At 40.8% G+C, this 25464-nt stretch overlaps 1 protein-coding gene across 1 annotated transcript in view; it reads right to left on the bottom strand.

Annotated features, from left to right (window-relative positions):
• Positions 1-25464, bottom strand: part of LOC144762793 (CD109 antigen-like) — a 1211849-nt gene that overhangs the window by 759677 nt on the left and 426708 nt on the right. The window contains exons 12-13 of the mRNA XM_078648063.1: positions 9559-9660; positions 9385-9447 (exon numbers count right to left, since the gene is read on the bottom strand). Of these exons, the coding sequence (XP_078504189.1) occupies positions 9385-9447; positions 9559-9660 (165 nt within the window). The remainder of the gene's footprint in view (positions 1-9384; positions 9448-9558; positions 9661-25464) is intronic.

Here is a 25464-nt window from a genome sequence, read left to right as displayed (position 1 = left end):
GATTTCTCATTCAAATGACCATATTACCCAGTAGCCTTGTTAAATGCTATCTATTTTTTAAGTGTAAATGGTAGAGTCGTCTTTGACAGGCTTTGAACCAGAAGCCCTGAGGTTTCACTCACATTAAATGCATGTTGCATTTATTCAATTAAGTTATCAAGCCTGGAAGTTTCAACTATTGTTTCATTCCCGTCGCCTTTCACTGTAAATTAAACCATACATGCTCTTTAGTATTATTTCTTCTAGGATGCAAATGGTATTATACATTCAAGGATTTCACTGAGTGTCCCTTGCTTGTTGTGTTGTTTCACCTGCCTAATTCTAGACTCCTGATTCTTATGTGGTGGAAATCCTTCTTTTTCAGTTTGGGCCACTTTACGGATGTGTGTCTTATTTGCTGGTATACGATAGACCTGTTAGCTCTGCTAATAGCTTTTTTCAAAAGTGACTGCAGCGCTGGAGGGCCCCTTTGCATTCTGCACCATGAGGGACAGCCATAAAACTTGCAACATTATTCCCCATTTCTTCCTGATTCTTTTCTTTTCCTTGTCGTGGAACCACCCATTCACGCCCAGTTTCTTGTCCCTCTCGGCAGGGTCGTAGCTAGAGCTTGTGGCGCCCGGGGCTATCCCTCAGATTGCCACCCCTTGGGGGGTGGGGGCGGGGTGGGGGGGTGTTGCTGGGGAAAAAGGACGGTGAGCACTTGAAAGATGTCCGAGAGAAAAGTAGTATTGCTGCTAATAGTTACCTCGATCATGCAAGTTATATGCACATACATGACACGGTTAAAGGCTACACAGTTGGCTACACAGTTGAATACACTGGTGACTGACAGTACAAAAGGCACACTAGGCAGAACAGCCAGGGCGAGTAACCACAAAACCGCACGCAGCAAAATTGAAAAAGGCAGGGGAATAAAACCACACAGGTAAAGTTGATCGAGATATGCAAACCAACAGGTATGCCCCAGAAAACATTACGTTACAAGTCAGGAAAGCCAACCTCCCCATCCTTAAGCATGACAAAGAAGCAAAACATTAGCACCAGGTAATGGTGCCGCCTGGGGTGGATCCCCCCCCCCCCCCGCCCCCCTCTAGCTACGCGGGTGGATTTAGCCTAAATGTCAACCCAACATTTTTAGGTTGAGCCTAGGCAGCACAAGCGCTGCTTTGCGAGGAATGCTGTATTCGACTATGGACTTGAAGCCCTGCCCCCTCTATGCCCATATTTGTCATTGGCTTGGGTCACTGTTCTTCGTAAATGCTGGCTTCTGATTCGTTAATAGGCTTGTCAGTCCCTCCTTAGTACCGCTATGTCTTCATTTGTAACCTCCCATGAGGACTGGCCCTTTTACTACGGTTGTTACACGGTACGTCTTATTTACTCTGTAAGCACTATTTCCTTTAATCAGTTTCACCTACTGCAAGCAGCCTAGGACAATGCCGGACGCTTCTTTGAAATGCAATAGGTCTCCCATTTAAAAGACTTTGACTTATTGGCATTGTAAATAACAATGCCTTTTATTTGTGTGTTAATTATCAAAACAGATAAATAAAAGGCATTGTCATTTACAATGCCAAAAGCTTAAACTCTAACACATGCGAGACCTATTGCATTGAAAATTCTTGATGGATCTACTGTCAAGCTAAGGAACACTATAAAAATACTCTTAGTCTTACACTATACATACTCCCATTACTTGTATTGATCTGAAAGAATTTACAAGTTACCCTGCTCCGACAACCACTGAAAGCGAATTGAATGCCCACTCTGTCCGTGCACTGCCATACGAATACCCAGGCTTACAGTTTCTTTTTTTTTTTATTTCAATTTTTTTTTTTATTGAATTGAATAGGTTTCGCATATACATTGTATACAGTTGTATTTCTTGGGCTTCACATGTGTGTTGCTCAGTGGTAGCCAGAGAGAGAGAAAGAAAGAAAAAAGAGAGGGGGGGGGGGGGGGGTTATCGCTTCAGATATTCGTCTAGGGCAGCCCACATGTCTTCTTTGGCTGTGTGGTTCGCCGCCTTGTGTTTGGCGGTGATGTTGTCTGCCGCTCGGAGGAATGTTACCCAGTTGAACCAGCGCTTGAAAGTGGCTTTGCTGGAGTTCTTCCAGTACCCCAGAATATTTTTAACAGCTGCCGCTAGGAGCATGTCTACCAAATCTCGTATTTCTTTGGATTGGAGTTGTGGCTCTAGGAATCCGGTGATTATCCCTGCTAGCCCTCGTTGTATCTGGCAGCCCGTGATCGAGTCTATTAGGTTGTATACTTTGCTCCAGAACGCTTTGACTTTGGGGCAGTCGTATAACATATGGGCCAGGTCTCCCCTTGCTTTGTGGCAGTTCCAGCACTCGCTGTTGTCGGTAGCCCCCACTCTCTCTAGTTTCGCCGGTGTCCAGTGTAATCTGTGTAGTATCCAGTATTTTGTTTGTGCTAGCTGTGGTGTGATCTTGTTTTTGGACGCTGATGTCCATAGTCTGGCCTTCTCTTCTTCACTTAGTGGTCTGTGGATGGTCTCTTCCCAGAACGCTATCGTTTTGTCGTTAAGGGTGGTGGTGCGTGGTGTGATTATTTTGTAGATCTGCGCTGTTTGGTGACCTGTTGTGTTAAGGTTCTGTGCGTATTGTATGATGGTTGGTTTGTGTTTGGAAAGGTTCGCTTTGGTGATGGCTGCTTTGATTCTTAGGAACTCGTAGAATTCCTTGTCTGGTAGGCCAGTTGTATGTTGGATCATCTTGTAGGTGAGTGGGTTGTTCCCTGCCTCTAGTTGTGCCGGTGTAGTTACACCTCTGCTGAGCCATTCTTTGCTGCCTAGCGTCTTCCCTTTGTATGTGATTTTGGAGTTGTACCATAATGACTCCCATTTGGTGCCTCTGATGCTTACTTCTAGCTCTTTATCTAATCTCAGTAGGGCTATTTTTGTGTTCCGTATTATTGAGTTTTTGGCTTCTGGGTGTTTGTTAGCCGTGAGGGCCATGATTGGGTCTGCCCCACCTAGAATGCTCCTCTCTAGCTCGAGCCATACTGGCGTATAATCTGGTGTTGGTGCTAACCAGTGTAGCCCTTGTTTGGCAAGGCATGCCGTCTGGAAGACCTTATAGTTTGTGAGGTTCAATCCCCCTTGTTCTTTTTTCAGCCTGAGTTTTGCTAGACTTATTCTAGGTTTTTTACCCCCCCATAGGAACAAGTTAATGGCTTTGTCGATTTGTTTGTGAAAGTCTGTCGTTAGTGATAGCGGTAGCATGGACAGCAAGTAGTTGAGCATTGGGGTGATCATCATCTTAACTGTCTCTACTCTACCCCACCAGCTGACGAATTTGGGTCCCCATGTGTCTAGCTTCGTTTTGATCTTTTTCAGCATTGCTTCCTCGTTGTGCTCTAGTGTTGATCTGAGGTCTTTCCCAAAGAGGAGTCCCAGATATTTTAGGGGTTTCGTTTGCCACGCCAGGCCTGATTTGCCTAGTACTGCTCTGGTAGTGTGGCAGTTCATTGGTTTGCATTCTGACTTGTCCCTGTTGAGTTTATACCCTGAGACATTTGCATATTCCTCTATTGTTTGTACCAGTGCCTCGATTGACTCCCGTGGGTTGCTTGTGGTGATCAGGATGTCATCCGCATAGGCTGCGAGTTTGAAGGCTTGACCTTCCACTTCCACACCTGCGATCTGCGTGTTAGTTCTGATCATGTGGAGAAGGGGTTCTATTGCCAGCAGGAATAGTCCTGGCGACAGGGGGCAGCCTTGTCTTGTCCCTCTACTTAGGGTGAAGGTTTCTGATGTCGCTGCGTTCACTACCACACGAGCTCGGGGGTTTTTGTATAGGGACATTATCATTCCTCTATATTTGTCTCCAAATCCGAATTTGCGCATGCATTCGTTTAGGAATGGCCATGAGACTCTGTCGAAGGCTTTTTCTGCGTCTAGTGCAATCATAACTGCCTTCTCTGTGCTGTTCGCTTATAAGTATTAAGGCAAGAATGAACAAAAAAAGGAACAAACACATTAAAGAACTGGAAGAACAGATAAAGGAGCTAGTGAACAACCACATCGCAAACACACTAGACAGGAATACACTCACGGCTCTAACGAAGAAAAAGTATGAACTCAACAGTCTATTAAGCGAAAGAGCAACGACATGGATAAACAAATACAAATCCATAAACTTATGCTCAGCCAACAAAGCAGGGAGGGCACTTGCAGGGTACCTAAAAGCCAAACAGAGACAACACTCAGTCGCGGCGATCACCGACACAGACAAAATAATGCACACAGGGAACAAACAAATTCTCGAAACCTTCAGGAGGTTTTACAAAGACCTCTACACCGCAGACACAGCACTAAAGGCGGATGGGGGGGCGAACCTTCTCGAGAAACTTGACCTACCCAAACTAAGCCGCGAACAAAGTGAGGCGCTAGACCAGAACATAACAAAAGCAGAGGTAGGGAGGGCCATAGACACACTTAAACCCAACAAAGCCCCGGGACCGGACGGATTCACAGTGACCTTTTACAAAAAGTTCCAAACGCAGCTTAAGGACATATTAGTGAGAGTATTCCGGGGGTGCGCAGAGAAAGGAAGCATGACAGACTCAATGGCAGAGGCAAACATCATTGTCATCCCCAAAGAAGGGAAGGACCCACAATTCCCACAAAACTATAGGCCAATATCCCTAATAAACGTAGACTGTAAAATCTACGCTAAAGTAATGGCAGCCAGAATAAACGCATACCTACCCACCCTCATACACAAAACACAAGTGGGATACCTGAGAAATAGGCTCTCACAGGATAACACAAGACTGCTCAGGCTTACAGTTTCAATTGACAGATTCGGTTGTTTGTTTTGGGGCACGTGCCTTGGGCATTGCTTCTTCCTCTGCTTCATTAGTTCTCTAATTTGGTTGCTGTATAATGCCAATATTCATAAAAAATGTCATGTGTGATTGTAGCTCCCTGTGTCATTGTTTCCTTGTGGCCGGCCATGGCTGTAATGCTTCCAAAATCCTGACTTGTAAGACTGTAACAAGAAAGAGGGGTGAAGAACAGAAGTAATGGGTTTCTGGTTGTCAGTGTTAGATCTTCACATTCTCAGGGAAAAAAATACCGACCTTTCCAGGTCTTTAGTTTGTAAAAAGGCAAGGCATAAGTACCTGGTTAAGAATTGCTTTAAAATCGCAGGGGATTCTTGGTTAGCCTGGCAATTCTGCCCCTGCCCGCTTTATTAAACATTCTGGGAAAGCTCTTAAACACTTCTGTAGTGTTTTCTTCTCGACTTTGATGTTTTAAAAGGGATCGTATTCTGCCTTTTCACTTGCTTTCTGCTTTCACATAAAAATATAACCGCTCTGGTCATATAACAATAGTCGGCGGCCCCAGGAATACGCGATTGCGGAAGTCAGGGTTAAAGGAGCCTTTCCAAGTATGGGGGCCAAGAAGGGTTCACTGTAAGTTTACATGTTTCGGTAAAACAACATTGAGAGCTCTGGCCCACGCACGAGTGGCTTATCTTTTTTTTTTTTTACTTTGGATTCTGGGATCTGTATTCCAGTTTATTCAATTATAGAATCGTCCCAGAATCCAAAGAATAATAGGACTGGGAAACGTGATTGTTCTGAGCATAACTTGAGCAGGGTGTGGAGAGGTAGGTGTCAGGCTGGGGCGACAACAGTAGGTAAGGAATAGCCCAGAACTCCTCCAATCGAAATGTTTTGTTGGCAATCGTTCAGAAAATCGTAAACCTCATAACTAATCTCGTCTCCTTGATGCACATACATTATTCTCCGCTGAACTGGGAAGATGGCTTTCCTAATCAAAGACTCCTTGCAGTGATGTCGTCTTCTGAAATCCCTGGTTCTAATAAACTGCCAGGCAGAAGGGAGGCGATTGTGACGTATAGGCTCGAAAAGTATGCAGCTTGCTCTATGTACACAATGTACTACAAACAATCCTTTTTGTAGAACTAACAGTATATTCATGTACAGAACAGGAAATACTCATCTCCAGGACAAGCGCAGCTACAGCACTCACGTGACGCAGCGTAAAGTCACGTCAGAGACACTAATCACCAGAAAAGCATTTGAACAGACCGACCCCCTAACCCGGAATGTCATTTGTACTTTCGTTTCTGATGAAACAGAAGGCCCGCAGAATGATGTCAGTATTTGGGCATCGCCCCCCCCCTAGTTACGAGGGTGCCTCTCGGTCTCCCTATTGGTGATGCCTCCTGTATTGTTTTTCGCAACAGGCCCGCATTATTAATTTAACCACTGTTGGTTCGCAGAGCCCAACTACTGCCTGTCACCCAAGATTTCCACTTAGTTCATTTCAGTGTTTTCACTGCTGCCATATTGTCCCTGTGATCACCCTGTCCCTTCGATTTATCCGTCCTGTTTTCAGGTGTCACCTTTGCCGCCCCATCCATCCTACTCCATTCATTCTGGGCCACATTCCCTGTAACCAGAGCTGCCAAGTTTTGGGGGTTGCCGTGCTGTGATGGTCAGCAAGGGAATAACAGAGGGCATAAGATCTATACAGAACATGTTGCTATGAACAAGGATGAACTGCCCGGACCGGGCATCAGGCTTTTCCCATGGAGGCTGGAAGGGTAGGGGCCGGTTTTGTTAGTGAGGGCCCATATCAGTTACTTGTATATCCAGCAGTTTTCGGGCAACAATAAAAGTCCCATGATAACTCTGGTAACTAATGTACCTGCTGAAGAGAGATGGAAGTTTTGTCTAGTGGCAGTTTTAACTAAACTAAGGTAGCACAGAGTGTTAATAGGCCTGCTCCAAAGAAGGTGTACCATACATATAAAAAAGTATCCTATGTGCATAGCTCAGTGGGTTACTGCTTTTGTCACAGAGATTCTATTGTTACTGTGCAGTTTAAAAATTACAATCTTAATCTCGCACAGTGAGCTATGAACTGCCATCCCAGAGCTGCATGCAAACTGCATGGTACATGTTAGAAATTTTGTTTTTTTTCTCGGTCTTTCATTGTGCTTATGTTGCTAAAAAAGGGTTGTTTGGGCAGCAATACATTCTTAATATTAAAGTCAACCCTAACTACTGTGTTAGGTTCTGAATCCTGGGTTTGAGCTACTTCAGACCAAACACTCTTAAAAATGCCTACCAGTATGGTTGACATGTGAATCTTACCCTGTGTAGTTCTCTTTGCCCTATGTAACATTGTCTATACACTGATTTACACATGTATGATTCATTGTCTCTGTATGTGTGTGTCATGTAAAGTGCTCTGATACCCTACACTGGTATGAGAGGAGCTATAAAACAGATGAAATACATGTGAGAGAGGGGCTATGGGAGATGAGAGGCGCTGTTGGAGGGTGATATGAGTCAATCATTGAAGAAACCCATCAACCATTGTCATTTCCAGGTGCACACAGTAAGGTCATCATTTACTAGGCTTTAAAATACAGTACAATTGATTGAATAGATAATGACAAATGTGTTGTAGAATGCACCATTTCTTCCCAAATTTTCTGGGGGGAGAATTTTCCAAAGCCCTCCTTTGTAGTGGTCAGGCTTCCCCGCTATGCACCGCACTGGGGCTGACTTTAGAGCATTTGCCAGAGCTGCTATGGGTTCCCAGTCCGGCTCTGGCTGTGAAGTTTTCGCATGTTGGCCATCATTACAAATGGGCCAGTATTTCCAATTGAGGAGCAATTTTCAACCAGTGGATACTTGCATCAGGAGTAACGTGATAATATCGCACTGTCTCCCTGAACAAAATTCGTGAGTTGAAACCAGGTGGAATTTATGCAGGAAAATACCTCATATTCTCAAATTGTCATCACAGAATGCAGGTAAACATGCAGTAATACTGTGTCATCACCAATTCCAAGATACAGAACACGGAATGAGGAGGTCATGCCACACCTTGTGTGCACTGCAGTGCACGGTCTGACATCAGCAACAGAAGGATACATGCCATCCAATCAGGATACCTGCTATCCAATCAGGATATATGCCATACCATTAATACACAATGAGATCAAAATGCTCCTCGGTTGGACAAATAAAAAAGGGATGAAAGCCACTGAGTCAGGAGCAGGGGCATGAGAGAGACAAGAATGCCCTCCATACTTGAGCCAGGAGCTGACCGAAGGTCCAATGTGTGTACTGTATTGTTCACAATAAGCCTTCGACCACAAACAGCTAATAATAAGGCTGCCTGTATATGAGGCCTAAAAAATGAATACATATCGAAAAACCCTTTCTCCGCTTCAGTCTGAGGTCCCTATTATTCCCCATGATAACTTTTCCCACTCGACAGTAGGCGTACTGGATACATAGTGGTGGAAAGCTACTGGGGAATTAGAAGTGGAACCTTGACGGTCCACTTTCAAATGAGGAACTACCCTGGGAATTGCTCATTCCAGGTCCAATTCATCTGCTAATTCCTTAATTCTCCATGGAGGTGCATCATAAGATTTCTGCGGTGTTCAGAAGCTAAACTAAAAATTCTGGGTGCAACAAAATAGACCCATGGTGTTCCTGCAAATCTCGTCATTTTAGGGCTGGGCGTAGTTTGCGAAGTAGCGCTTCGCGAAGCTACGCAAAGTGCACTTCGCACTACGCGAGCTACAGTTAGCACTACGCATACTGCGTAGTACCCTGTTCGCACTGTGCAAGATGCTATTTTCAATGATTGCACAGTGCGGACAAGCATCCGGCACTGTGCAACCATTGAAAACGGCATCTTGCACAGTGCCAGCTGAAGTTTTCTGCCGCCCGAGTAGATTTTTACTCGAGCGCCAGCTTTCTCAATGCGGACTGGTAGTTTCTCATCGCAGGCAGTCGTGAGCATACGCGACCACTTGCAATGAGAAACCTGACCTCCCCGCGTTGAGATTCTCGCCGGGAGGTTTATTTTCCAGGCTCGCGATCAGCAACTTGATGTTGCTGATCGCGAACGAGGAAAAAGTCACACCGGGATGTCATTTTCCTTGCTTGCGGTTCCCAACTTGACGTTGAGAATCGCGAGCAAGCAAAAAATGACTGCTGCACTGCGCTACGCTATGCGTGTTTGCACTGTGCTACGTGCAGTTCGCGTAGTGCGAAGTAGCGCAAACTTTGCAAACTATTCAAGAATAGCGTAGTGCCTTGTCCAGGCCTAATTTCAATGAGACTTGTAACTCCTACTACAGAGCAGATTAGAATTACCAGGCAGAACGTAATGAGAGCTTCGGGTATCCTATCCATTCGATGCTCATCGTTGAGGGGCCTCAAACAACCTTGACACATTAGTAGATGCATTAGGACTGTGCACGTTTCTACAGAACATCATGGGTGTTAAACACCAGAGCTGATTATAAATATCCTACTTCAACATGTCTGTGCTCTCCTAATAGTACATACCACGTAGTTTATTTTGTCCACTTTCTCATTGCTTTCAACATAGAGCTGAAACGGGGAGCCAACCTGAAAGGTAAAAAAACGAGACATTAACAATTCAATTGAGAAACGTTTATCAAAACCACAGCTTAGGGTAGTAGCACAACATTTATTACCAGAATTAATAGGTCAAATTACCTGAATTGGGGAATCTTGCGTGGAAAGCTGCAAGAAAGCATCTGCCAATTGCCAATAATTTTTTCGTGCCTGAAAAGTGTGGTTTGTGTCTTGATACTGCACCTGCAAGAAACAATTAAAGTGTAAAGATCAACGTTATGCACTTTGAACAAAATGTAAACTCCTATTTTAGAAATTCACACTATTTTGGCACACAGTGGGATAAGGCCTTAATTAAAATGTGCTCCTATGCATGCTTTCATATTAAGGCTTGTGAAAAATCATTAAACAAAGCCTCCGGTATGGAAATACAATCTTTCGGACTGATTGACGAGGAAAATATCAGTGAGGGAATAGCCTCCCCTCCACCCCCCACTACCCCATTGCCCCCCTCAGCCCCAAGACGCATACAACTGAGTTACTTCATACGCGAAATGCCTCAATTAATCATGCCATCATACTAATATATTCCATTTAAAAAGTTGTATATGTTTTCCAGAAATAACAATCATTGGCATAGCCAATAGGTCTCGCCTTTGGGACCTTATAAGTGTTTAGCCATGCAACACTTGATGTTGTTGCACCAAGGATATTGTGCTGGATAACTAAACACTTATAAGGTCCCAAAGGCAAGACCTATTGGCTATGCCAATGCTTGTTTTGAGTTTGTGTTGGGCATTGGTACAATGGATGGTTCTTTTGTAGTTTGATAAAACCCCTGATATAACAAATGCCAATATCTAAGTAGCTAACACAAATGAATGCGGTGCTGTTATAGGCATGTTTTGTCTCCTTGTCCTCTCCTTTAGAGTGTGTGTACTGTTTTTGGCAACTAAAAATGTGGAAGTATTAATGGTAAGGGTTATTGCTTCAGCAAACAGAACAAAGATGTCAAACTGGATCGATCTAGCTCTTGAAGTTTAGTTGTATAGAATACAAACTGAGTTTTCTAAAGAAAGGTGAATGTAGGGAGCTGGTTATGTATTGTTTGAGCTACCATGTGTTTTGAAAAATAATTATAGAAAATGCGACCTTGTATTCCTGTGCATTGAATGTTTATGTAGCTTATTCAGATTTTCAGTGGCCGTCAAAAACTGTGCAATACTCTTTTAATTCTACATCACATTGAATTATAGTACAGAAAATAAATCATGCTTAGTAACCCAGAGATTCTGATCTAGGTGGGCCTTGTAACTCAACATTTGGCAAACTACAGATATTGCACACCCCAGACACACTCCTAATGGGAAAACGAGCATTGGCAAAGCCAATAGGTCTCACCTATGAGTGAGATATTGTCTTTGGCAATCGAGTGGGGGTGGTGGACACAGCAGGGATGGCAGGAGCAATGTATGGCTAGAGCTCGCAAATGCGTGTCTTTGAAAATAGCAGCCCATGTGAACCGGCCGAGGTGTCTCCCAGGGGAAACATCCTTTACAACGCAACTTCTACCACGCAGTGCCTTTACGACGCAACTTTTACAACGCAAACCATTACAACGCATTGCGCTGGGGGGCGCTCTAGGATAGGGAATACGTTTAATTTACTATCCAACACCTTCCCTAGTGTCCACGGGGACTGGAGTTGGAATAGTAAATTAAACTATTCACTATCCAGCACCCCAAAGCGCTATGCGTTGTAAAAGTTTGCGTTGTAAAAACCGCGTTGTAAATGTAAAGGCATGTGTGGTAAAAGCATGCGCTGTAATGTCATACATCCGTCTCCCAGTTGTGAATAGCATGAATTATGAGTGTGAAAGCTGTGGATGTAAACTTGCATCACTATTTAAAACTGTTATTTACTCCGAGCTGGAGTGTATTGTGCTGTTCTCCCAATTCATTCACCCGTTTGAAATTCCTACTTCACCCCACTTCCACACACACAAGATGAAGTATAGGCAGACTGATATAAACTTGCACATATGAAAAGACGACCTATTTCCATGCCTAGATTCAGACTGAGTAGAATGGGAGGCCGTTCATTTCGAGTTATGGCGGCTGGATTATGGAACTCTCTTCCTGTCCATATCCGTGCCCTTGATAGCCTGACTCTTTTCAGACGTGCGATCAAAACCTATCTGTTCACCTCTACTGACTGATCCTCCTTCTTCTCAGCGGCACTTTGTTGTGTTGTGGTACTGGATTGGGCGCCAGGACGCCCCTTCGCTGGGGCATCTGTGCGCTGAATAAAAGTTATTAACATAACATAACATAACATAACAATGCCGGGTTAAATAGAGGCCTTGAAGACACGTGCATTTAAGAACTAAACACAGATACAGGCACCTTTTATTTTCAGCTCTAATTCCACCGGTAGCCAACGCAAGTGAGTTATCGGAGCCCTGGTAGACGTAATGTTGTCAAAGCAGAGGACTTTTCAAATTGTAATGTAATGTAATGCGTTTTTATATAGCGCTGCTATCGCCTTACGGGCATCCTGGCGCTTAGACAAAGATGTAACAGCTATAACTGCGGCTCAAGGTTGATAACAGATAGGCTAGCTCCTAGGAAACAGTAAGGTCTTCAAGCCCTTTCTGAAGTCCAGCAGGCAGTCGGCTACCCTAAGATTCTGTGGCAGCTCGTTCCATAGTTGTCCAGCTGCCACACTAAAGGCCCTGCACCCATTCTGGACCGTTTAAATCTGGGAACCGAAATTAGGCCGGTGTTTGCGGACCGTAGATGTCTAGGGGGCTCATACCAATTAAATTTATTCTGCAAAGGTAGTGGTCCATGTCCATGAACCACCCTAAAAATGATGCACAGTGACTTAAAGCTAATTCGTTCTTTTATTGGTAACCAATGGAGATCCCTCAGTGCCAAAGTTGTGGAGGAGCTCCATGGTCTATTTAAAGCCACCTTAGCTGCTGCCGACTGCACCCTTTGCAGCCCTTGAATAATATACTGAGGTGACCCAAATACAGGGAATTGCAGTAATCCAACCTGCTTAACACTATACTCCTCACTACCATGGCTTGAGAGTCATCTGGTAGTAACGGGAGGGTCTTTCGCAGCATACAGATTAGCGCAAAACTGACTTGAATGGTTTTATTAGCCTGTGACACCATTTGAAGATTGGCGTCCATTTGCACTCCGAGATTTCGTACGGTATTGGCCTAGCTTAGAGGGTCTTCCTCTGGAGTGAGCCTGAACTCAGTCGTAGGGTACTTTGGAATTTTTGCAGTTAAACAGTACATCACCTCCGTTTCCCCCGTTCAGTTGAAGTGAGTTAGCCCTAAGCCAGCCGGCTGTTTTCCTCATGCACTCCTGGAAAGCCTCTAGCGATGTCTCCTGCTTGCCCTCTAGAGAAAAGATCAGTTGAGTATCATCCGCGTCATTTATGACGCTGATACCAAAAGACTTAATGATGGACAGCAAGGGTTTCAAATACACGTTAAATAGAATGGGACTAACTGATGATCCCTGTGGGATTTCATAATGGACGGGGGAAACTTCTGATGTAAACTGTCCTAGAGTCACCGTCTGTTGGCGATCCAGGAGATAGGATTGCAACCATTCAAAAGCTCTTCCTCTCACTCCGTTGTTCCACAGTCTTTGCAGCAGCACGGTATGACTCACAGTATCGAAAGCCGCCAACATGTCTAGAAGGACGAGAATCGACGCATCCCCTCTGTCGGCGCGCAGTCGAAGATTGTCCATCACTGTGGTCAATGCCGTTTCAGTACCATGCGCTGGTCGAAAACCAAGCTGGAAGGCGTCCAACAGCTGGTTATCCTCAAAATGTTTTAATAGGGTTCTGCTAACTGTCTTTTCCAGAATCTTTATTGGAAAGGGGAGGAGAGAGTATTTATTGGGCAGAAAAGTGTATTTGTTGTTGAGCTGTAATTTTAAACAATAGTGTTCAGTTGCTGATATATTTCCCATGAAGGCTTGAGTGCATAATCGATTAAGAGCTGTGCTGTATTTCATTGATTCATGTCTGATTTGCTTTAAGCTATTTGCATAGTCTCTGCGAAAAGCCAATTAAAAAAGCTAGGCATGCAGGAATATATGTAACGTGTTCCAAAAGTGTGCAGTGCCGTGGATTCATTTGTTTCTTAAGCACTCATTTTGGAGAGGGTGAGGGAGACAAAAAAAAGAGGCGCAAGGAGCAGTTCTATCATTGCGGTCTCAGCCGTCACAGTTAAAACCAGTGCCCCAGTCGGCGCTTCTTGTGAGGGGGAGTGATGGTGTAATGAGGGGCCTTGCTGCTTCCAGAGCAATGACAGTTCGTCCAGCCGAGGGCTAGCCGAAACCTAAAAAGAGGACTGTGCATCTCGTGCTGCAGACTTGTATGCGAGGATGGTCCCTAAAGCAAGAGGAAACCAAGCTTAGTGTTTTGAAAAGGCACCTCCCGCGGCCAACCAGGCACATGCGACTCAAATACTCTCCGCCTGCATACTTTTATGACATTGTAATGAATCCCCCTCTCCCAGCTGGACTGAAAAGTGTGGGGGGGGGCATTGTTTAGTCATTAAACGTGCTTGCACCCTTGCAATCTCCCAGTGCAATCTGAAAGCTAAATACTAAAATGAACTCGATGCGCATGTCTGAGGTATTAAGGGGTATTTAGGTTCAAGCTGGTGGACTGAATTAGAGTAATAAACATTGGAAACAAACAGCCTTCATAAGTTGCCCTTGTTTATTGATTTATGCCAGCCGTGAAGCGCTGCATGCTGATGAGGCAGTTACGGGCCCCACAAAATATGACCTGCAATGTCTGTGTAACTAAGGGCCAGCAGGCAATGAGGAAGCGTATTTAGCTAGTCTGTTTTTTTTTTGCTAACTGGAGCGTCCTTCAAGTGCTCGTACTACAGACCGTGCCACTACATGTTGGGCTTGCCTTTGCACAGGAAGCAGATCTGTCATCGCGGACTCAGCCTTCTTAGTTGAAACCAGCTCTGCAATCAGTGGTTCACGCTAAGGGGGCAGGGAAGTGATGGTATGCAGGGCCGGACTGGCCATAGCGGGCACCAGGCAATCCCCCAGTGCGCCACATGGGTAGGGGCCGGTTTTGGGCCCCTGGGGGCCGTTTTTGTTACAGGGCCGTTTTTGCAGGATAGCTGCAAAATCGGCACTGTACCAAAACAGGCCGAAAACCGTCCCGCAAAGAGCTCGGCGGCACCCCCAACCCCCGAGTGGGGAGGAGGTTGGGGCGGCGGAGCACTTTGCCAGGGCCGGTTGTGGCCCTGATGGTATGATGTGGAGCCTTGCAGATCCCGGAGTAGAGACAGTTCCTGAATGTTGATGGGAGGCAGGCAGGCGGCAGACATGGCATCTCGACCCGTAACTGCTGCCAGAGAGCTCCCGGTTGTTAATGATGCCATGCTCGTCATGCAGGGGAGCAGCATGCAGTGCCCTGTGAAGGCTGCTGAAAGAAATCCTCTCCCTTAGAAGTGAAAGAAAGGAAAATGAACACGCTCCTTCTGGAAAACAAGCATCTGACATTTGTTCTCGGTGTTTAAATGCTCAGCAAATGTTATTAGATAAGAACAAGATTTACAGGCATATTTCGCAGCCAATGAACACACGGGCACTCTTGTTAACTGTTTTTCAACAAAGAAACAAGAACAAGCATTGGGTGCGCGACCCGGCCGGGAGTTGTGTCGCGCGCAAACATTATTAAAAAAAAAAAACGCGAGTGGTGAATCCAGTGGGGCGCGCGTGCGAGCGCGACGTGAAAAAGTGCTGTGCACGTCGCGCGCGTTCTGGCAAGCTGATCACCGCTTTGGGAGCACTTCTCAAAGCCGCTCCTAAATGTCTCTCTGAGCAGTGCATGCGCGCTGACTCAGCGAGACCTAAAAACACGGAAGCTGATTCACCAAAACACCAGGGGTAGCGGAAGTAACATCACCTGCCTTTTGTCAATGACATCACAGAAAATTATATCATATGACTTCTTATGTTACGAAAGATTATGTAAAATGACCTCGGACATTTCAAGAGTTACATCAATAAACTGTCCAACAAAGGCAAGATTATTCATATGCTGGTAGAGCTCCAGTCCCAGAGCGACTTTGAAAAGAATCCAGACATCCAAGATAAAGGCTTGAAAGTACAGCCAAGATTCCTTTGTGGAGCAAACAAAAATGCAAATTTTGCATTGGACTGACCTAGGATAGTAGCTAATGACCCAGCTGGAGGTGTGGTACTCTAATGGGTAGGACAAATCCTTGTGTCTTCCTTCTGTATGTGGTGCAGATGCATGTGTTAATTTAATGACATCATTATCTTGCTTTGCAGAATTTTGAGAATGGCAGATGAGCTTAGGAAAAGAGAAACCAAAGCTGGCTCATACAGGGGAAAAACTAGCAAAACACTCAGGTTAGGCTAATTGCTGGAAAAGTTGTCCTTTTTGCAGGGTCACCCTAGTGTGGGTCCAGTGCACACTGTGTCACTGGAGGCAACCTATATATGTCTGAAGAGCCCTGACTAGGGTGAAACTGGTCCTGAGTTCCTTGTGTTCCTGTTCAGGGAGGACCTGACTTTGCAGTTTGGGCTGGACTGTTCTCAATGGAGCAGAGTCCAGAGTGATTTCGATATGGCTGGGTCCATGTCGAGGTGGCACTCTGTGCAAAATATTGATGGACTCCGTAGCAGTCGGTGGTGGGAGTGAATTTTGTTGCGCGCAATGCATCGCATTTGGCGATGCAGTGCGCGCAACTAAATTTGTTTTATTTATTTTTATGTGTACTTACCAGTATTTGACCATATTCCGTAGTTTACCCCTCCCCCACCCACGTCACCGCCCGGCAGCACTCCCACCAGCAACCGCTACTGGATGGACTGAGATGCGGCACTCAAGTAATTACCAGTAACTTCGATGAATTAAAGCATTCTATTTATCACTTTTTTGTATACTTTAGTGTTTTGCCCTAAGTGGGGTGGATCTGCCCAGATGTGAAATAACAACTTTTTGAAATAACTACTTTATTCATGGGCATCAGATACACATATCTATATTACTGCGCCAGCCTGCATTTAAATTTGTCTTAAACATTTAAACATGTAGGAGATGCTTCCCCCAGTTTACATGGGTGCCCCCGCCCTTTTTTTCACAATAACTTTATTCCACATCTGCGAAGTACACTGCAGTCCACGCGCAGATGCACCAAAGTTAGCGCTCTAGACGTTGATGCACCGACACAGCTCGGTCACAGTCACATGACTCCTAGAGCAATTCCGCCCTGTTACCGGTATAGGTAACCACCACAACTGATCTAGGCGCACCAGCGGGACCCAATTAGCTGCCTCGGTCATACCGACCATATTGCCCTCGACAAACGTGAGTACCGGCATCTGTTTAACACAGATGCCGCCATAGCAAGCTGTACCTAAATAGGACGCCATTCTATGAACTTACATTCTGCCGCTCATGGCCAGTTTTCTCTTGCTCTCTTTCTCTCCGTCCCCAGAGTCGGCAGGGTAGTAGCAGAGTATGATCGGATCCATGAGGCATAACTAGCTGAGAGTCAAAGTGAGGCCACTATTGTCAGTCATAAATGTTGTCCGTCATAAGTTTGTCCAAATTTATGTTAAATGTGTTTCTGTAAGAAATTTCACGCGCAGTCACTTAGATACCTGTTTTTAATAATTTTAATATTCACAGAAATGTGCCAATATGCGAATAGATGTATAGCACATAACATGTCAATACAATGCGAGTGTTCCATTACCCCCCGGACCCCTGTATAGTTTAGCACCACCGGGGCACATTATAGCCACGCATGGTCATTCTGTAGGTCACTATCATGCATGCTCTCAAGCAGCCACATGCATGATTTCAACATCTACACATCAAAGAGCGCGATAAGCATTAATGCATATCTGAATCAACAAACAACCGGCATTTGCAATTCTTTCTTTACAGGTACTCCAAACAAAGGATTTGTAAGTAAACAATCCACTACACTCACAGCACACTTTAGGGTGTGTGCTGATACTATCACCTCTGTGAACCCAGTTTTTGGGTCACACACACCTTTTTGGTCCTGAAGAAAGCCTTATAATCCAACCTAAAGGATGAAACTAGTAGACCTATATTTTAACTGGGATACTGAGGTACATTAAAAAACCTCAAGAGGATTCCATGAATGTTTTTAACCCTTGTCCTAGGGCCCTGTCATTAAAACTTTTATGAGGGTTATACCTAGAGACCATTTTTAACATATAACTGCACTTCACTTAGCACTTCACTTTCCTTACACAAACAACTTGCTCCGCTGAAACTCAGGCGTTGAAGCACAGCTGGATTGCGCTAGGTAATCCAGCTGGGCCCCGATGATGAAGCATGCCACCTACTAGGTAGGTGGGTGAGGGGTTTCCTAAAAAATACTTTGAGTTGTTTGCGCTCTTCTCTTTAAAGGTTTTTGTCAGAAACATAGACTTGAAAACCAGAAGAAGGACTTGTCCAATTTTGTTTATGAATACATTTTCTAGGGAAGAGGACAAGTCATTTGTTTCCTTACTCTCTATTTGTTTCTATATGACGGATCACATGTACATTTCACCATAATGGCAGAATTTCCAAGTGAGCACATCCCATTTATAAAGGCAACATTTTATATTTTATTTTTGATTGAACCAGAAAGTGATTGTGCCTCGTAAATTATGATGATTGGGTATCTACGTTTCACTAAGATGCGCAAATATATTTCTAGGTCATTAACCTTAACAGAAGTGTGGTGATGCACACTAGAAACACATCACCTTTGACGTATTCCACTTTGAACGGATATTTCCAAGAATGATGGCAGACTTCAAAGCAGGCAAACTGGACGACATTAAGACGGGAGGTCTTAAACTGTTCTGAGAAAACGTCTATTCTGAGTTCCGATACTGTATTATGGTGCTCCGGTGAAGTATTTTTAGTATTAGAGGTGTCATGTGTGGTGATTCATCCTAAGGGAAAATATCTTTGTGTAGATCTAGAAAGAGATGAGACTGAGTAGTGATCAACACCCCTCCTATAAAAAAATGAAGCCTGGTAGAGGTGCTAGAGGTGTCCTAGGAGAATCTATGACATAATATCGAAACACACATTATCGTAGTACAAAATTATCGACACAAAAATATCGACATCAAATATATCGTCATCCTATACTTATTTAATCACATACACAAATATCGAAATTAAAATATCGCAATACATAAACATCGATATCAATTATATCGACCCCATATATATCGCAATATTTAAATATCGATAATTAAAATTTATAAACAGTACGTTAAAAATATCGAGAGTAAAAATATCGACTACAATAATATCGTTATTTAAGCAATATCGAACAATTTTATTATTATTCTATAACACTTGTAAACATTAAAAAAATACTATTAGCACTACAATTCACATTTTACAACAATTTAAAAATACATAAATTTTCACATTTAAAAATAAATGATTTACACATGTATAAATTATTTATTTAACATATTATATAAAGGTATGTATGCTCAACATTAATTAGCGTTTACCATATATGGTAATTAATTACACTAACAGTTTTTCAAAATTACAAACCAACCAATCAAAACAGTACAAACATAAACTCACCAATAGCTAACTAATTACTAAGTCCAAAACACTATATAAACAATTACATCCAACAAACAAATTACCTGAGAAAAGTAGAAGACAGAAAAGAATACTGTGGATACATTTGACGACGCCTACAAGAAAACTAAGATTCAACCTACCATTAAGAGGATTGAAAGTAAGTAACAAAATGTAACTTAATTAAAGGAACTGCTAAAATTACACATGTAGTAAAAAGGACAAATTACTCATACATATGTATTGTATATTATCTCCTACCACTACAGAAAACTTCACTACTAAAGAACTGAAAAAACTAAGAAGAAAACTACGAAACTACTAACAAAGTAATTTTTTTTTTTTTCTCGAACAACATTAAATTATTTAAGCTTTAACCTTAAAACAGCAAACAGACCTGCTTCCAAAAATATGTTAATAAATATGGATTTTAATGATAATGTTTTTTTTTTTACAGATAAAGACATCAAAGAAAATACAGGCCACAACTGAAAATTGAACAGATTACCTTACACCTACAACAGCATTAAAACTCTGCATAACAAGCAACTAATACAAAGTAAGTAAATTAAATGATGTGACAAACAGTAACTCCTAAAGAATAAAAAATTGCTAACATATAGTAATAATTTATGCATATATCCTTCTTTTTTTCTAGCACCACTACAACATCCACTAACAACAAATATCAAAGAACAGAATTCAACAAACAAAGATACAACTACCAAAGTAAGTATATCCAAACACTTTTCTAAAAGATAAAATAAGTAAAAGCTTTAACTTATAGCAAAACATGTAAAAGCTACCCAAAAAAATATAACTAAACAATTAACACAAATAAAAAAAAAATTCAAGGAAAAAAAGACCAGAAAATACAGACCACAAGGAAAAGAGTAAAGAACATCAAAATCACAGACTAAACTTCAACCAAAGGTAAGCATGCACAATATAAATATTTATAATTCCCACTTAAAATACATATAACTATAACTATAATAACTATACCATATATTTCTAATAGATTTACAAAGGAGAAAATGACAGAAGGAGCTGAATTTGTTACCAGTCAAAAAGGGAAACTATTACTCTGCTACATGGGTTATACTTATACCCAAGAGAAACAATTTGGGATGAAAGTAAATTGGAAATGTTGCAAATATTACTCTAACAAATGTTATGGAAGAGCAACAACTAGAGAAGCAACTGTCCTTTACACCAGGGAACACAACCACCCTCCAAATATAACAGAAATAGAAGTCAGAACAGCATTAGAAAACATTAAAGAAGCTAGTACATGGTCCCAAAAACCTACAAGCCTAATTTTAAAAGAACAAATTCCACAAATCCCAAAAACAGCCACTACCCAAATGCCTAATATAATTTCTCTCAAAAGAACAATATCGCGTACCAAAAAAGCAACTACTACTACCACTCCACCTCCTAAAACATATAGTGATATAAATTTAACTCATGACCAAACTATAACTTTAAACAAAATACCTTTTATAATTTGCGACAATAAAAACAATGAGAAAAGAATAATAATCTTTGGTACTGCTATAAATTTAATAAAACTCCAACAATGCCAATTTTGGATGATGGACGGTACTTTTAACATCTGTCCCAGACCTTTCTACCAACTTTACACAATACATGGCTTATATCAAAACTGTAACATACCTCTACTATATGCACTGCTTCCAAATAAAACTAATTCAACATATATGGATGTATTAAACATTATCAAACTAAAAACAAATGACTATTCCCCAGAAAAAATTATACTGGATTTTGAACAAGCAATGCTCTCAGCTATTTTAAAAATACACCCCCATACCTGTATCCAAGGCTGCTATTATCATTTTAATCAGTGTCTTTGGAGGCATTTACAAAAAACAACTCTAAGCATAGAATATGCTACAAGCTCATCTTTTGCATATCAAATAAAAAAACTGATAGCACTATCTTACGTCCCTGAAACAGATGTGGCTGAACACTACAACCTTTTAATAGACAGCCAATTTTACAAACAAAATGAAGCAAAGTTAACTCCTCTCTTAGACTACTTTGAGGACACTTGGATAGGTAGACTCCATAGATCTGGCCACAGGAGAAATCCTAAATTCTTAATACCCTGGTGGAATGTTTACAGAAGCACCTTAAATGGAGAATCTAAAACAAACAACGCAGTTGAAGGTTGGCACAATGCCTTCCTCCAATCAACAGGCCGAACTAAACCAACATTAGAAAAATTCATTACATGCCTCCAAAAAGAGCAAAGTTATCAGGAATTCAGAATGGAGCAATCCATTACTGAACTAACTCCAAAAGCATCCAAACAAACAAAACAAATGCACAAATACCTAGAGCAACAAGTAAAGCTGTACCCTAGCACAACAGGCATGGAATACCTCAATATAATAGCCAAAACACTACTGTAAACTACTCTAAGCCACAAACAATCTCAATAGAAAAATGTTCTAATACAATAATATTACATTCATATAATTTATCTCGAAAAAAATTAATGTATGTAATATATATTATATAATTAAATATATATACACACATTAATTATGTTTGAAATAAATAAAACTAAACAATATTCATTAAAACATTACCCACCCACAATTAATATAATGTAAAAAAACTTACCAAAGATATTCCAAATGATGTAGAATCCATTTCCACCAAAATAATCCAGTTTCGAATACCAGTTACCCAAAAAAAAATGAAAAAATACAACTGTCCCAAAATAGATAAATCCATTCCACGAAGCTCTTTCGAAATACCATAAAAAACCCGAAAAATGTAAAAATGAAGAAAAAACGCTCCAGGAAAGCCGAAAAATTTGAAGAAGTGTCTACAAACTATTAGTTAATAAAACTAACCAACACTTCTCCCCCAAAAAAAACGCTTCCTTCGGACATCAGGAACTCCTGCAAGTGAAAGACATAAAAGAAATATTCCCACCCACATAAAATAACACATACACTCCTACTAAAAGTAATAGCAACATAATATTTCGAATAATAAACTTAAACATCGAAACACTAACTCTACACACAAGGCAATACAACACTAAAAAGTACGTTAAATGTACATCCGCAAACACAACACATCATAATCGCCAATACAACACATTTACTTCTAACAACACTAAATACGACCAAACTACTCTCAAAATTAATTCAAAACACAGTTAAAACATATTAAATAAACCTTACCTTCAGAGACGTGAAGTGTTTCCCAACCGCTAACTGAACTTCCAGAAAATAATACAATAAAATGACACAAAACGACCTAAAGCGGTTACAAAATAAAGGACCCAAAACTAAAGAAAATGATAGACATTACACACTTATTATTTAATGCAAGCAAAGTATTTGTTAATTTAATAAACCAATGAATACTATGAAAAAATAGTAATTTTTTATTTGTATTAAATTACTTAGAAAAAATGTACACAATTTGTAAAATTATAAAAATAAATATTATAAAATACATAATATTTATTATTATAATTGTAAAAATGTTGAAATGGTGTAAAAAAATTAACAAAATGTTTAACAAAATGTATAAAAATAAATATATTCTACAATATTTTTTTCAATAAAAATGTTTGTTACAAAATGTAATATTAATATATTTATATTAATATAAATACAAAACTATTGTTTACTAACAACATGTTTTTGAATATATACATTGTATATGTATTTTTCAAACAGTATATTTTATTTTGATGTATGACGTTACAACTCATATGTTTAGAACGCATACAATTACAAAGAAAATTTTACAACGCAAAAACTATTACAACGCATGTATTTACAACGCATGTTTTTACAACACAGATACCTTAACAACGCATACCATTACAACGTACATATTGGTAAGTATATAATAATTTTGTTAATTAAAATTAAGAGAAAATAATATAATTTAATTAAATGTAATGTAATTTAATGTAATTTAATATCATTTAATAAATTTTAATTAAATTTTTAATATTTAAAAATAATAATATTTAATTTAATTTAATGTAATGTAATGTAATTTAATTTAATTTAATTAATTTAAAATTAAATATATTTTAACCCTGTACCCCTGTACCCCAAAAACCCAAAACTGACCCTGAATCCAAAAAATACCCTTTTACCCAAAAACCCAAAACTGACCCTGAACCCTAAAAATACCCCTTTACCCAAAAACCCAAAACTGACCCAGAACCCTAAAAATACCCCTTTACCCAAAAACCCAAAACTGACCCTGAACCCAAAAAATACCCCTTTACCCAAAAACTGAAAACTGACCCTGCACCCAAAAAATACCCCTTTACCCAAAAACTGAAAACTGACCCTGAACCCTAAAAATACCCCTTTACCCAAAAACCCAAAACTGACCCGGAACCCTAAAAATACCCCTTTACCCAAAAACCCAAAACTGACCCTGAACCCTAAAAATACCCCTTTACCCAAAAACAGAAAACTGACCCTGAACCCTAAAAATACCCCTTTACCCAAAAACTGAAAACTGACCCTGAACCCTAAAAATACCCCTTTACCCAAAAACCCAAAACTGACCCTGAAACCTAAAAATACCCTTTTACCCAAAAACTGAAAACTGACCCTGAACCCTAAAAATACCCCTTTACCCAAAAACTGAAAACTGACCCACAACCCTAAAATTACCCCTTTACCCAAAAACTGAAAACTGACCCTGAACCCTAAATATACCCTTTTACCCAAAAACTGAAAACTGACCCTGAACACTAAAAATACCCCTTTACCCAAAAACTGCAAACTGACCCAGAACCCTAAAAATACCCCTTTACCCAAAAACTGAAAACTGACCCTGAACCCTAAATATACCCTTTAACCCAAAAACTGAAAACTGACCCTCAACCCTAAATACACCCCTTTACCCAAAAACTGAAAACTGAGCATGAACCCTAAAAATACCCCTTTACCCAAAAACTGAAAACTGACCCTGAACCCTAAAAATACCCCTTTACCCAAAAACTGAAAACTGACCCTGAACCCGAAATATATCCGTTTACCCAAAAACTGAAAACTGACCCTGAACCCTAAATATACCCCTTTACCCAAAAACTGAAAACAGACCCTGAACCCTAAATATCCCCCTTTAGCCAAATACTGAAAACTGACCCTCAACCCTAAAAATACCCCTTTACCCAAAAACTGAAAACTGACCCTGAACCCTAAAAATACCCCTTTACCCAAAAACTGAAAACTGACCCACAACCCTAAAATTACCCCTTTACCCAAAAACTGACCCTGAACCCTAAATATACCCTTTTACCCAAAAACTGAAAACTGACCCTGAACACTAAAAATACCCCTTTACCCAAAAACTGAAAACTGACCCAGAACCCTAAAAATACCCCTTTACCCAAAAACTGAAAACTGACCCTGAACCCTAAATATACCCTTTAACCCAAAAACTGAAAACTGACCCTCAACCCTAAATACACCCCTTTACCCAAAAACTGAAAACTGAGCATGAACCCTAAAAATACCCCTTTACCCAAAAACTGAAAACTGACCCTGAACCCTAAAAATACCCCTTTACCCAAAAACTGAAAACTGACCCTGAACCCTAAATATATCCGTTTACCCAAAAACTGAAAACTGACCCTGAACCCTAAATATACCCCTTTACCCAAAAACTGAAAACAGACCCTGAACCCTAAATATCCCCCTTTAGCCAAATACTGAAAACTGACCCTCAACCCTAAAAATACCCCTTTACCCAAAAACTGAAAACTGACCCTGAACCCTAAAAATACCCCTTTACCCAAAAAATCACTACTGACCCTGAACCCTAAAAATACCCCTTTACCCCAAAACTGAAAACTGACCCTGGACCCTTAAAAATATCCCTTAAAAACAAACCAAACATATAAAATTTTAAATATAATTATATACTTACCAATACTTACATTGTAATGGTATGCGTTGTAAAAGTACCTGCGTTGTAAAAAAATGCGTTGTAAATACATGCGTTGTAATAGTTTTAGCGTTGGAAAAAATTCTTTGTAATGGTAGTGCGTTGTAAAAGTTGCGTTGTAATTGTTGTTTCCCATTTAATTTACTTATAACAATACTTATGTTTATTAAATATGTACTCTTTCAATTAAGTAATATTACCAATATTGTTTGAAATGTTTAATAAAATTTACACAAATTCCACTAATATTTTAATAAATATAAATGTAAAAAATAGATGTTATACAAATGTTTATTGTTGTTCTTTCTCATGTTAATAAAAAATTTAATTTGTTCAAAAAAACACTACAGTATTTTATATTTTAATTCAATAAAATATTTATTTAATTACATTTCAATC

This window comes from Lissotriton helveticus, chromosome 6 (genome assembly GCF_964261635.1).
Source record: "Lissotriton helveticus chromosome 6, aLisHel1.1, whole genome shotgun sequence".
In the NCBI taxonomy this organism is placed as follows: domain Eukaryota; kingdom Metazoa; phylum Chordata; class Amphibia; order Caudata; family Salamandridae; genus Lissotriton; species Lissotriton helveticus.
The sequence above is the reverse complement of the archived record's forward strand: the minus strand, read 5'-3'. Positions and strand labels throughout refer to the sequence as shown.